A 14,668-nucleotide genomic window follows, 5' to 3' on the forward strand; every position below is an offset into this window, starting at 1 on the left:
CTCTTTCTCTCAGAAATAAATAAAACATTTAAAATTAAAAAAAAAAAAAACAAAACTAGATACATAAGAGAAGCCTAACTTGCCCCATGTTAATGTTGAAGGAACAAGAGTTTCAAATCTGGCTGATCTCAGATGCCTGGCCCTTAACATGTGCTCATGATCCATCTTCTCCTTTAGTCGCCTAGGAGAGCCCTCTGTACTAGCTCATGTGGCCCCCCTCTCTTCTCTGAAGATATCTCTTACCTGACAACTGCAGCTAGTGCTTAGAAACAGTTCCCTATGTGCCAGGCACAGTATAAGTCCATTACATGTCTTATTATCTCATGCCCAGTTGATCTTCAGGTGTCCTGATGCACTGAGCACTTGACCTAGTGATTTGATTCTCTAGATATATACAACTGGAACAGCCAGGCTGATGGGGATGGGGTGGCTCTAGGAGTCTGAGCAAGAAACGTAGAGATTCTTACCTGTACAGCTGGCCAGTTTCCTTGCCAGGATTCTGCTGTGTGTCCTCCTCCTCATCAGTACTGTAAGATTTAGGCCGTGATTTTGTGGTTTTCTGCTGGAAAAATCACAGTAAACTTAAAAATAAACTCAGGCACATCAACAACATATGGAGAATGGACTGGGCATTATAATATATATGAAAAGGACAATTACCTGGAAGAAAATAAATTAACCAAATATTGCAGCTTGCCTTACCATCAATAACAAGCATATCTTTGGTCACAATCCTATTAGCATATTAAGGCAAAACTGCTTTAAAATTGACTTCTAAGTCACCTAAGATGTAGGTTTTAGAAAGACTTTATTAGTCATTCATTGAAGGTCTCCATGAACGGAACAGTCAGAGTTGTCATATATATTTAAGTGAGTGTGAGGGGATAAAATATTCTCTTATTTAGGAAACTTACTACTCCTGCTGACTCAAAAAAGACACATTTGATAAAAAGAGACAAGCAGTAATTTTTTTAAATGAATAACTTTTTCCTGCTTTTGATCAGCATGGACTCAGATAACTGCCTAAATAAAACTGCACTTTTGAGATTGTGGCCCATTTTAATTTCTAGCAAAAGAATGAAAATTATTACCCACAGGATTTAAGCTGAAAGGCTGTAGGACTAAAGGCTGTCAGAAATAAAGCCATTTTGGAACGATGCAGAGTCACCCCAACACATTAGTGATAAGCCCAATATTTATCAATACATAACAGAAGAACAAATGGTGGGCAGGGACCCTGTAAATGCAGAAAACTTTGCCATCAAAACTACAGCTTCCACAGACAAAGACCTTTAGATGAGTACCCTGGATATCTGAGGATGGCGGCTTAGAAAGGAAAAGGGAGCCCACCCTCACATTACCATGGGGCCATATCACTCTCCAGATTTTGTTACTCAAGCTAGCATAAACACTCAAGTCTACTGCACTGGTAGCAAGGTGCCAATTTAATCTGGAATCTTCTCAGGTGTTACTGATGTTTTGAGAACCTCAGGGTGCATGGTGTGGGAACCCTAGCATCTGATGATGTCACTTTCCAGCTTGGCCTATCATCAAGCTGGCAAGTTGACTGACCTCTCCAGCTTCCTGTTGTTTTTTAAAAGGACAGGTCAATAACAACTATTTTAAAGGATTATTGTTGTGATGATTGAATGAGATGGGTGGAAAGTCACTGTGTCAGCTACATAATGTTAGCTTTCAATATAAATAGTCTATAAATAATCTTGTGGACATTCATTCATATGATTTGAGATAGAATAAATTTTAATTCTATTGAAGCTAAAATATTCCCTAAAAGATTTACTTTAGAAAATAATTTTAATTCAAATGAGTAGTGGTAATCAAGAAATGAAATATTCTCCCAATTCCACAGATAGTCAATAACTTGAGGTATTACAATAATAGATCTGTCTTTTGAAAGTTCATTTTTAAATATAAAATGTAATGAATCACCAATGGCCTAATATTTAGATAAATGAGGCTATGTTTTCTTTCTATATAGATTTGACATCTTATTAAAGTTGACATACTATATAATCAATTTTTGACCTTACTCTTTTATTCAATGTTTTGCATGCTGAACTCCAGAGTGATCATCTTTCAATGGCTGTATAATTATTCATTCTGTGAATGAATCATGGACTGAACATTTTGGTTGTTTTTAATTTTTTATTATAAGGACTATCTTGTCCAAACTTTTAATAAATTATCCTATTGATGGAGCAGGAAACTCCACATACACCATTCCTTAAAGTATAAGAAACAGCCTTACAGAAACTTCACGCATAAAGTTTACATTCAATAATTGATTTCTTGTATAACACGTTTTACCTTTTTATTGAAGTATAGCACACGTTTGGAAAAATACAATCTTGAGTATACAGCATGATGACTTTCCACAAAGTGATACCATCCAAATGAGGATTATTTGTCCAAAAGCCTTCTCATTCTCCCATTCAGTCATCACCTTCTCCCCAAAGGTAACTACTATCTTGACTTTTACCTCATTGATCTTTCTTGCCTATTTTTAAAATTTGTATAAATGGGATCAAACTTTATGTACTACATTGGGTCTGGCCTCTTTGCTCAATGTCATGTTTATAAAGATTTTATTGCATATATTTGTAACTGTGTCATTTTCATTGCTGAAAAATAGTCCCTTATGTGAATACATCACAAGTTTTATACATTCTATTGTTTGGAAACATTTGAACTGCTTCCTGTTTATTCAATTACAAATAATGCCACTATAAATATTAGGTATATGTCATGAGGCTGAAACACAACAATGGAACTGATAAGACATGGTACACAATACAGCGTTAGTAGATACTGTGAAACAGTGTGAGGTAGTTGCACAAATTCACACTCCCATTGGCAGTGTATAAAGTTCAATTTGCTTAGCATCTCCACTAACCCTTAGTGCTGTCAATCATTTTATTTCTGCTATTGTGCTGGATATACATGAAATCTCATCATCATTTTAATATGCATTTCCCAGAGAACTGATAAGGGTGAGGACCTTTTCCATATTAGCCATTTGGAAATCTTCTTTTGTGAAAGCCGACTCAACTCTCTGGCCCATTAAAAAACAAAAACAAACAAACAAACAAAATAAAAACTATGGTATCTTGTTATTGATTTGTAAGAATTCTTTATATATTCAAGATACAAGTCCTTTGTTAAATATATGTATTGAAAATACTCTTACCCAGTATGCTATTTGCTTTTTGATACTTTTAATGAACAGAAGCTCTTAAATTTTAAAGTAGTTCATTAATCTTTTTCTTTTCTGGAGTCCTATTTAAGAAATCTTCAGTTATTCCAAAGTTGTGATGATATTGTCCTGTTATTTTCTAGTCTCTTGAAATTAATTGAATTATGCACATTTGTTGCTCTTAATTCATACCTTATGTTTTCCAAAGTTGGTCATGAGGGATCGTCCATGTGATTTCTTTCCATTTTCTTTCACATCTGGATGCTGAGTAAATAAAACATAATATGACTATTTCTCTTCCTCCCTTTTGTTTTTCCTTAGTTCTGGTGGATTGGCAGAGGTACCCTTGGCCTTAGGAAGAACAAACAGGTCTTGTTCATTTCTTCCTGTTTCACACCTTCACTACTGCAAAGGTTGTGGAATCTGCCTCAAGAGAGGGAGACACTGGCATGGAGAGATCTGGGCACCAACCAGGAGACAGTAACTGCCAACAGGTTCCCCAAACTGGTGTCAAAGGCCTCTCAGTAATGCCCAGCTATGCAGGTCCCTCCAGAGGCTGTTTACAAGGCTCTCTATAGCACAAGATATATTCTTCTGAAATGCCCTGAGTGAGGATAAATCATCTCCAGTTAAAAAGTAGATTTACTGGCCATGTGTAGCAACATGGATGGACCTTGAGGGTGTTATGCTGAGCGAAATAAGTCAGGCAGAGAAGGACAAATACCATATGTTTGCACGTATAGGAGGATTAGGAGGAACTTGACGGAGGACCAAGGGGGAGAAGAAGGGCGGAAATGGTGGGGGAAAGGGAGAGAGGCAAACCATGAGAGACTCTTGAATGCTGACAAAAACTGAGGACTGATGGATGTGGGGGGTAGGGGGGGCGGGGCATGAAGGAGGGCACTTTGGGGATGAGCACTGAGTGTTATGTAGAAACTAATTTGACAATAAACTATTTGTAAAAAAAAAAAAAAAAAAAAAAAGTAGATTTAATTTTGAAAAATGGCCAAGTCATTAAGAGCCAATTCTGTTGAATGAGAAAAAATAATAATCACACTGATTGAATACTGCTATTTGGAATTTTAAAACATTAAAAATAAATAAAATCCAAGCACATCTATTAGGTAATACGATTGCTTTTGTTTGTTTAAGTAAACCACAGCAGAGCTTATCTGTTCATTGAAATTAATTCCCTCTGTGGTGAGCATTTGGAAGAGGTATTGTAGCCTCATGTGGATTCATTTCTCCTTGCTCAAGCCTCATTAGGGGAAAGAAAGGACACCCTGAGAAAAGGGTTTAGACTCTTTTTCAATCGTGATCCCTAAAAACATGTATTAGCTGGTTCACAGCTAATGACATGGTATAAGGACAGATTGGCAGGCCCCATCCTAGGACTCTGGCTAAACAGAGAAGAAACAGAGATAACCACATAAATGAAATAAATGTGAGTGGGCAAAACTACTTAAAACCAAAGGCCAGGGAGACATTGACATATATTCATAGAGACTAATCAAAGATATAATTTGGGGTGGGGAGGGGAAAAGATTAAGAATTGGTTGGGGAGACAGTTTGGAACATGCTAGAGGGGCGGGGATAGGGGGATTACAGGGTAATTTCATTTGACTGGTTAATGTATACTTTGGAGATCTATTGAAGCTGATCATTAAGTGTTCAAAAACCCTGGAGTTAAGAAGGTAGCCAGAGATGGTCGTAAAAGTAACACCTCTTTCCAAGTTAGGAGACCCAGTTCTAACACTAAATAGCTAAATGTCCTTCGGCAAGCCTTTTCTCTTGACCTCAGTTTTCTTACCTGTGAAATGGGAGAGGAATGGATCAATGAACCTCCGAGTTCCTTTCTGCTTCTAATAGCCCATCTACCGGTCATGGGACCATGTTATTTATTGTCTGAAACAGAACTCTTTTAAGAGTGGTTGAGGCACTTTTAATAATTACTCTGGGACAGTAGGTATGAAGCAGGGCTGTCCTGTGCAAGTTGAGAGGTGTATGGTCATCCTGTTTAGTAGGCACCTACCTCCAAGGATTACGCTAACTGCATTCCATATAGTCTCACTTAATATATACAACCACCCTCAGAGATAAGTATGGTTAAAATCCTATTTTACAAATAAGAGGTACAGTGAAGTTGGATAATATGCCCAAAGTTACAAAGCTGGTAGGTGATAACACAGGGGTTCTGTGTAGCTCTAAATCTTCTCTCTGGCTTGTTCTACCAACTTCTCCCATCTCACACCACCTCTTTCCCTAGAAGGGTTGTACACACAAATACCTATCTCCAACTTGACCTCTCCCTGAGCGTCAGTACCACATCTTTTATTGAATCCATGAATCAGAGATTGTGCTAGAAACTTGGCATGTACATGAAGATGATGGCAAGTAAAACAGATACAGACTCTGTCCTCACTGGGCTTGAAATCTAATAGTGGAGACAAGTGAACACAACACTGTGTAATAAGTAATAAGACTTATGATGGGGGGCAGTGCAGGGCCTGGCAGGGTGGCATGGAAAGGCCACCTACCCAGACCTGAGGATCAAGGAGGACTTCCATGGGGACAGGAGGCAAAAGCTGAAGCTGGAAGAGGGGTAGACATTTTCTTTTTTATTAAAAGTCTTTTTTTTCAAGTTTATTTATTTATTTTGAGAGAGAGGGAGAGTGTGAGTGGGGGTGAGGCAGAGAGGGAAAGAGAGAATCCCAAACAGGCTCTGAACTATCAACACAGAACCTAAACGGGTGGCTGGAACTCATGAACTGTGAGATCATGACCTCACAATGGAATCGACAGCCAACCAGGCGCCCCAATTGGTAGACATTTTCTAGGTGAGATGAGGAGGAAGAAGTGTGTGGTGGTCAAGGGAAGAGCAAATACAAAGGCCAAGTGCTAAGAAGATGGTACCTTCTAGGAGACAAAGGAAGTAGGGTGTGTGTACACTGGAGCTGGAACCAGAGCATTGAGAAAGGATCTATGGGGTATATCCTAGAGTGTAAACATTATCTCCCAAACTGGGAGGAAACTTTGAATGGGCTAAGACACAAGGATGGCATTATCAGACGCACGTTTCTGAAACATCACTATGGGAGTGGCATACTTGAGAATTTAGAGTGGGAGGGAAGGCAAAAGAGCCGGAAAAGTCAAGTTAGGGAAAAACTATAGCCATCTAGACAGTTGCCACTGGTATGTAAAGACAGAAGTGGATTCAAGAACTCCAAAGAAGGCAGGCTTCTTTCTTGTGTCTACTAAGGTCTTCTAGGCTGAAGGATGAGCACTTCATTCTTGTTTTACTTCAGGGCTCTCCTGGGCCAAGACGGCATAGGAGAACACAATGGTGCACTGCTGAATGACTGCCTGGCAAGAAGGAAGCCAGGATGACATGCTACCCTGAACCACACAGAATGACTTCAGCCTTGGATCTCAATATGCATGTGTATTCAACACAGACGTACTTCTCTCAACAGCAACTTGTCTTTGCCTGTCCACTGAACCAGCGCTGTGTTTTGAAAACAGCAATGTTGAAAACCTCAACACTTTACAGCCAACTTTATTAAAGTTACAGGCTCCACTTTATCAGTCTAACCCATCCTTATAGTCACCCAGATTTAATGGAAAGTAAAAAAATAAGCAAAAGGGGAATGAGTTTTGCTCCACCACATCTTGGAACATTGAGATCTCTTATTATCTTCTCTGATAGGGAAGTTACCATTAGGATTTCCTTCATGAGCAGCAAAAGAAAGATGGGTTTAATATGTTTTATCCAAAATCTCCAACACCTGCTGTGGCCTGTCCCATTGAAATGATCTAGGATGGACCAAAAACTTCTCCAAAAGCATCAGGGGAAGTGATTAGCCCAGATTAGGTAATGAGACTTCAGTAAGAACAAGAAGCAGAATCAAGCTGAGCTAACCAAATAAGCTACCTGATTTTATAGACATTTGTGTGGCTGAAACTAAGTGGCTGGAAGGAGAGGGGGAGGGGGAGAAGCTTACTGCTATTTATAAGAAATTTTAAATAAAATTCAAAATTGTATGATCAATGGTAACGGCAGTAATGCTGTAATTTACATGTTGGTTGCCTCCCCGATATTCCATTCTGCTCCTCTAACATGCAGCTTCAGAGGGGCTGACCTTGGCACCACTTCCAAGAGTAAGTTCTCCATGGCCTTAACAAGACAATATTATCTTATATCCTTGGTAAGTTATTGCTCCAGGAAGAAACAATAGGATGGGAGTGGGCGCATGAGCTAAGCTGCCCAACCAGAGCTGAACACAAACTCTAGAGAGTAACCACCAACACTAGGTTGTCACTTAGATTCAAGGGTGATCACCCCCTATGGTCCTCCCTCTGCCTGAGGATTCCTAAGTCCTGAGGGACGGGCGCCCCTAGCAGGGAAGTCAGCTAGTGGCCGAGCCAGTTGAGCTCAGGGATCTCCTCTAGGCCAGAATAAGTGCCCTCAATGCCCTGCAAATGCAATAGCTTGTAATAAACCCACCCTCCTTCTTCCCTGCCCATTTCTGATATTTCTATTAGAAAGTAGAGTTAAAATCACAGCCAAAGCCCAAATCATTCATTCATTCAACAACTTAATATGAAAGTTGTACTAAGGCCCAGGCACTATAAGCCAGAAAATCAATGGTTATTAGGACTGACATAGTTCTTGTCTCCATGGAATCTATAATCTACACGAAAGAGAGATATTGAACAAATAATTACAAATGTGTAAAACAAACAAACAAACAAACAATCCACTTAGAAGAGAAGGTATAAGGGGTGCCTGGGTGGCTTAGTCGGTTAAGCGTCCGACTTTCGCTTAGGTCATGATCTCGCGGTTCGTGGGTTTGGGCCCCGCGTCGGGCTCTGTGCTGACTGCCAGCTCAGAGCCTGGAGCCTGTTTCAGTCTGTGACTCCCTCTCTCTCTGACCCTCTCCTGCTCACACTGTCTCTCTCTCTCTCTCTCCTAGAAATAAATTTAAAAAAAAAATTAAAAAAAAAAAAAAAAAGAAGAGAAGGTATAAGAGGCTACCCTGGAAAATATAAAGGGGAAAACTAACCTAATCCCAGGTCAAGGCAGGACTCATTTGGGGCATCACACTGAAGCTGGAATTTAAAAGACTAAGTAGGAGTTAGCAAGAGTAGATGTAGGAATGGAGTGTTCCGGGAACAGAGTGTGAGGGAACAATGTGAGGAAGACCATGGCATACAGACAGTTGTGGTTGGTGGGACAATGGTGGGAAGCAGTGTGACATGGAAAATGAGAAGACATGAGACGTAGATAAGGATTAAATGACACCTTGAAAGCCTGGTTAAAGAGTTTGTAATTTATCTCAATCATAATGGGAAACCACTGAAGAACTTTAAATAGTAGAGTGACATGATCAGATTTACATTTTTAAAACATCATGCTAATTTCAGAGTGAAGATTAGGATTGAAGGATGGCAAGAAAGGTCTAGGTGACAGTTGACATTGGCCTAGATCAGGACCCAGCCATGGACAAGGGAAGACACCCTCAAGGAGGTGCGATCAACGCAGCACAGGGGATGACTGACAGGAGAGGCGGAGGGTAAAGCATGTGGTAGGCTCGAGGTCTTCCCTCACCTGAGCAGGCATGGGGAAGATGCGTCCAGGGCCACAGCACTTTGCTCTGAGGGTCCCAATGAAGCAGTATTTGAGTTATTTCCACCCCTGCCCATCCACTTTTAACAATTTCTCCCATCGTTTTGCAATAGGAGATTTTCATTTCTCAAGTAATATGAGGATAGAAATGGAAGAAACTGGAGAAGCATTTCACGAATGACAAATGATTAGAAACAGAGTATGAGGTCTATTCTTTTTCCTGTTAAAGGACAAGTCCAAGAGAGAACTGTGTACCTGTTTCAGATGTGCATTTAAGCCTTCGTGTGTGGCCTTCAATAGTGCCCTCACTGTGAAACTATCAGGATCTTCTTTGTCTCGAATTTGAGATTCTTTTAACAGTGACTCCAGTTTTTTCCTTATGAAAGACTCCACCTGATGCTCAGTGGTCCCATTATTCTGCAAAGAATTAAGCAATGGAAATTATTTCCCTTAAGAAACACAGAATCAGTTAGAACACACCCTTTGTTCAAGCCACCACTGCTTCTATAATTTGATTATCTTTCAATTACCTGTAAGAAGTTAAGCACATTATACTATATTGGTTCTTCCCCCCACAAACACACACACATGCTGACCCCCCAAAATAATGATTATTATGACTAGACTCAACCCCCAAGAATCTTACCATTTTCGTTTCAGAGATACGGAATCTGATGTTTAGAGAAATTAAATTGCTCAAGGTTACAAAGCTAGCAAGTAGCTGAGGCAGAATTCAAACACAGATTTCCTAAATGCTTCCCACCATGCACCATTGCTTGCTTACTCTCTCGCTCTCTATGCCTTTCTTTCTTTTTCTTTCCTTCCTTCCTTCCTTCCTTTCTTCCTTCCTCTTCCTTCCCTCCCTCTGTCTCTCTTTCCCTCCCTCCCCCTTTTTCTCATGGGAAAGTGGTGGGAAGGTGTGGAGAGGAAAGAGAGAGAATCTCAAGCAAGCTCGACACTCAATGTGGAGCCCAATGTGGGGCTTAATCTCACGACCCTGGGATCATGATGACCTGAGCCAAAACCAAGAATCAGATGCTAAACCACTGAGCCACCCAAGTACCTCTACATTGCATTCTCTTTCTCTTTTTCTTAAATGTTTATTTATTTTTGAGAGAGAGAAAGAGAAGAGAGAGAGCAAGCATGAGAGGGGGAGGGGCAGAGAGAGAAGAGGACAGAGGATCCGAAGCAGGCTCTGTGCCTCAGACAGCAGAGAGCCAGATATGGGGCTCAAACTCACAAACTATGAGATCATGATCTGAGCTGAAGTTGGATGCTAAACCAACACAGCCACCCAGATGTCCAAAATATGCTATTTTTAAAAAATCCCTTCCTTCACTGAAGGAGAAAGAATGCTATGGAAATCTCTGGAATCAAAAAATATTCTGAGATAAAAATTTCTTTGGTATCTCTGATTCCAATGTGTAATGAAAGGGAACTCACTACTGACCTGTGCTATGATTCATCATTATAATTACCTTAAGATCAGAAATGTTTTGGATAATCAAGCTATATTCACATCCAGATGACAACTTAGGCAAATTTTAGGTGAACAAGGGACATAATTTCCTTGAAGTCTTCCTTAGTGTGGCTTTTTGGCCCCCTTGCTCTGCCTGACACCAGGGGCCCTGGGCTGTTCAGCTCCTTTCACCTCTCTCTAGACCCAGCAATCGTCCTTAATTCTTCAGTCACCTCTGGAGGCCAGCCCCAGCCACAGGGAAGGAAGAGTGGTCCTCCTTGCACATTTGTTACTAAGAGGTCATTATATTTAAACCCTGCAGAACCAGGCAGTTTTCTGGTAATGCCTTCCACTTTCACAAAATCTTATAAGAGAGAAGCAATATAAATGTCCTAAGGGAAATTTGGAAAAGTAAGCCTACACCACAGTAGGTTGCTGACTTTCCCTGTATTAAAATCACATGCACAAATGTCTTTAATAGATCTAGTTAACAAGGCACTCTACTTCACTGGAGGCCCTTGGGGCCTGAAGGAGAGATGCAAAGATGGGAAAGAGCTGCTCTGCATGCTGCCTGTGCCTAAGGAGATGCTACAGATGCCTATGAAAGCACAGGCTCCCGGTACGACAGCAGTTCTGAGAAGGAGCATGGCATCCCTCCCCCAGTGACCAAGAAGTCATCCAAGAAGAACTGGACATGTCTGGGGCTCTGCAACAGTGAGGAAGAGGGGAGCGTTCCCATCCTCCAGAGGCTTCACGTCAGAGGCTTCTGATCTTAGTGATGTGTGCTCTGTATACACAGGGGCAAATTAGTCCTCCTAGAACACAAGTTCGTGGAAGAGGGTACTAGCGGATAAAGCTAGAAATGTACGTTGGGGCCAGATAGTAGAGGCACTTGGATGCAAGAAGGGTGGAGTTGCTGAGAGTCTCCAGGTAGGTACGTGTCTGAGTAGCACTTTAGCAATACTACTAACCTGGCAGCATGAGCAGAAAAAGGACCAGGGCCTACAGAGGAAAAGCCAGACACACTGGTTCCTCCTACCAGTACTAGGAGCCTAGGCCAATATGCTGGGGAGGGATTTAACAAAGATGAGGTTTTGAGAGCAAAATTCATGTTGCATAGAACAAACCCATCAGGCCATTACATGCGAGGTGAGAAACATTACTAAGGCACAACTCTGCTGTCTCAGAACCCTTGGTGCCATGGACAAGACAAACACATGAATGGAGAACTACACAAGCAGGTACAAATGGTAGTAGTCAGGAGTGTCATGGGCATAGAGAGGAGGGACACCTCAACCAGCCTTGGGAGGGCGGGAAAGACTTCCAAGAGTAGAAGAAATTGGAGTCAACGCTTAAATGATGAGTACAGTTGTTTTCTGTGGCTGCTGTAATGAGTTACTACAAATCTCATAGCTTAAAACAACAGAAATTTGGGGGTACCCAGGTGGCTCTTGATTTCAGCTCAGGTCATGACCTCATGGTTGTGAGATTGAGTCCCACTGCTGGGCTCTGCACCACGCATGGAGCCTACTTGGGATTCTCTCTCTCTCTCTCTCTCTCTCTCTCTCTCTGTCACTTTCCCTCCCTCTGCCCCTCTCCCCTGCCCTGCCATGCTCTCTCTAAAATAAAATTAAAAATTAAAAAAAGAGACAGAAGTGTAAAATCGAGGCATCAGCAGAGCTGATCCTCCCTTGCTTTTTCCAACTTCTGGTGGCTCATGGCATTCTTTGCCTTATCAGCATAACTCAAGTAACCTCTTTTCTTCACATGGCCTTCTTCTGTGTGTCCCCTGCTTCTGCTGTGTCTTCTCCTCTTCTTATGAGGACACTCATCATTGAATTTTTAAGGCCCACTTGGTTATTCCAGGATGACCTCATCTCCACAGCCCTAAATTAACAACATCTACAAAGACTCTTTTCCAAATAAGGTCTTAGGTATCAGGGTATATGACTTGAACATGTTGTGAGCCTCCTACGATGAATAAGAATTGATGATGTTGCAGAGAGTAGAGTAACTGCACTCCAACATTGGTAAAAGTGCAGAGAAAACCAACGGTAGCAATAAGAACAAGTGACCACATGAACATGGAAAAAAGCACAAGGGAATATAGCAAAAGCAGCTGAGACTGTATATGGTGCTAAGATTCACAAAATGCAGTCACATACTGATTCTTTATCTGAGCTGCCTGGCACCCTTTAAGGTAGCACTAGGGTTAGCCAAATTTTACTCATGAGATAGAGGCAGAAAGATTCAAAACTTGTCCAAAAACATGCCTAGGAAAAGGCTGAATTGGGACATGAACCTAAGACTTCCAATTCAAAATTCTGTGTCTATTTCACCATATAATGCTGCAGCCATCCCTCTCATACTGTTACAGAAAAAGATAAATTCTTGAGTTCAATTAATCATGAGCAGGCTTATACTTTGACAACCATTATTTTTTTTTTTTTTTTTTTTTTAGTTTTTTTATTTTGAGAGAGAGAAAGCATGTGTGCAAGCAGGGGACAGGTAGAGAGAGAGAAAGGGAGAGGATCTGTGCTATCAGTGCAGAGCCCAACTCGGGGCTCAATCCCATGAGCCATGAGATCATGACCTGAACTGAAATCAAAAGTCTGCCACTTAACCAACTAAGGCACTCAGATGACCCTTGACAGCTGTTATTCTTGTAGGACACCTGGGAACCATATCGCCACAATCCCTCTGTGGGAAATAGTAGGTGTTACTTATCAAGTTCAGAAGGAAAAGAATTCCAGGTCAACACATCAGATCAAGTGACCCAGAGCCTGGCAGGGAGCACATTTGTTGGGAGGGCCAAAAGTGAAGGCATACACTGCATGCTGAAAGAGCACCTAGCATGCCCAGGTTATACAGAAGGCCCCAAATAAATATCAGCCTCCTTCCCTGGCTCACGGCTGCAGAAGCCAGAGATAGTGAGGAGATGAACTGTGGCCGCTATACCCAGATACTTTCACTGTCAGCAAAGCAGAGCTGAAAATACAAAGCCTGGCTGACCAGTGCTGGAATTAATAAAGACTTAATACAAAGGCTCTAATTATTCACTTAACATCCTCTAAACACTGGGAGTTGCTGAAGGAATGATATTACTACCTGTTGATCTTTCTCTTCTCTGTGATGTACAGCACAAGAAAATTCATAGCCGTGGAGAACAAATAAACGTATGGCTGAGGTTTCATTAATGTGGTATCATTCGGTCCCGGAACCCAGGAGCACTACTGAAAGAAAGCTGAGACAGACACTTAACCCCTCGACCTGTCAGCCACTGTGCAGCTGCAGCAGGGACCACAGCTGAAAGCTACATGCATCTCACTCTTTTGTTCCCTGAGCCAGAGGCAGAGGAAGGATGCTGCAGTCCCCTGCGAGGGAGGGGTCGGGGGAGGGAGAAGGTGCAGGAAGCAGCCCTTTAAGATGGTTGGGAGTAGTTTCCACCAGAGAAGAAATCAGGGTTCCTAATTCCTGTTCCTGAAAGGTAAATCAGATCTAGGAATATCTACCAAAAATAAATAACACATTCTTGTTTTTTCTCCAGTGCAAAATTGAAGGACTGGAAAAGTAGAGAGCCAGAACCACAGCTACTACCCCAGGCTGGGAAACAGCACAAAAGGGGAGGAACTGGGTTGGCAGGGAAGCCCTTTAAAGAGGCACCCTCTCAAACAGAGGTGCTCCACTTCTGCTGCCCACCAGAACCACCAGGGAGTGTTCCCAAATCCCAGGCCCCACCCCAGACCAACTACATGCGAATCTCGGGGCTAGGGCCTGGGCACTGGAATTTTTGAAAGCCCCCCTGTCATTCCAATGTGCAGTCAAAGCTGAGGACTTTTACTTTCAAACAAAACACGGCATATCTCACCATCCCCAAATGCTTCTTTCCCTGTCCCTAGGCTAAAATTTGGAGACAGGAAGGATAATGTATTAGTCACCCTTTGTAAGGGCCTCAGAGCTTTCCATGCCTGGTATGTGAAGGTCTTGGGCTGAAGAACAGCTGCTTCTCAGCCATCCAAGTGTGTGCATTTGCTGTTATCCTCTGTCTCTTCCCTGCTCCTTTAGCTCTCTTAGAGCACCCGCTGTTCAAGGTCAAGCTCAAGACTTACATTAGCAATAACTGTGCTACTGCTTTTCTTATTATGAACAATATCTAATGTTTATTGAGCACAAATCACATGCCAGGAACTGTTCTGAGTTCTTCACAGAGTGTGAAGAAGTTGTTACTTGTTACCATACGAGGGCTCGTTTAAAACTTGCTGGAAGGCTTAGTATTTATGGGCTGAGCTTCATGTGTAAGACAGCTAATATTTGTGCCTAAGAGGCTGGCTGAATATAGATTCACAGAGCACAAGAAAAAAGATAGTGA

General features: G+C 41.7%; 1 protein-coding gene across 1 annotated transcript in view; it reads right to left on the minus strand.

Annotated features, from left to right (window-relative positions):
- Positions 1-14,668, minus strand: part of PLCH1 (phospholipase C eta 1) — a 206,143-nt gene that overhangs the window by 22,304 nt on the left and 169,171 nt on the right. The window contains exons 12-14 of the mRNA XM_039236058.1: positions 9,096-9,257; positions 3,407-3,478; positions 468-559 (exon numbers count right to left, since the gene is read on the minus strand). Coding sequence (XP_039091989.1) covers positions 468-559; positions 3,407-3,478; positions 9,096-9,257 — 326 coding nt within the window. The remainder of the gene's footprint in view (positions 1-467; positions 560-3,406; positions 3,479-9,095; positions 9,258-14,668) is intronic.

The sequence above is a fragment of the Hyaena hyaena genome, unplaced genomic scaffold (genome assembly GCF_003009895.1).
Source record: "Hyaena hyaena isolate Hyena2069 unplaced genomic scaffold, ASM300989v1 scaffold_105, whole genome shotgun sequence".
NCBI lineage: Eukaryota > Metazoa > Chordata > Mammalia > Carnivora > Hyaenidae > Hyaena > Hyaena hyaena.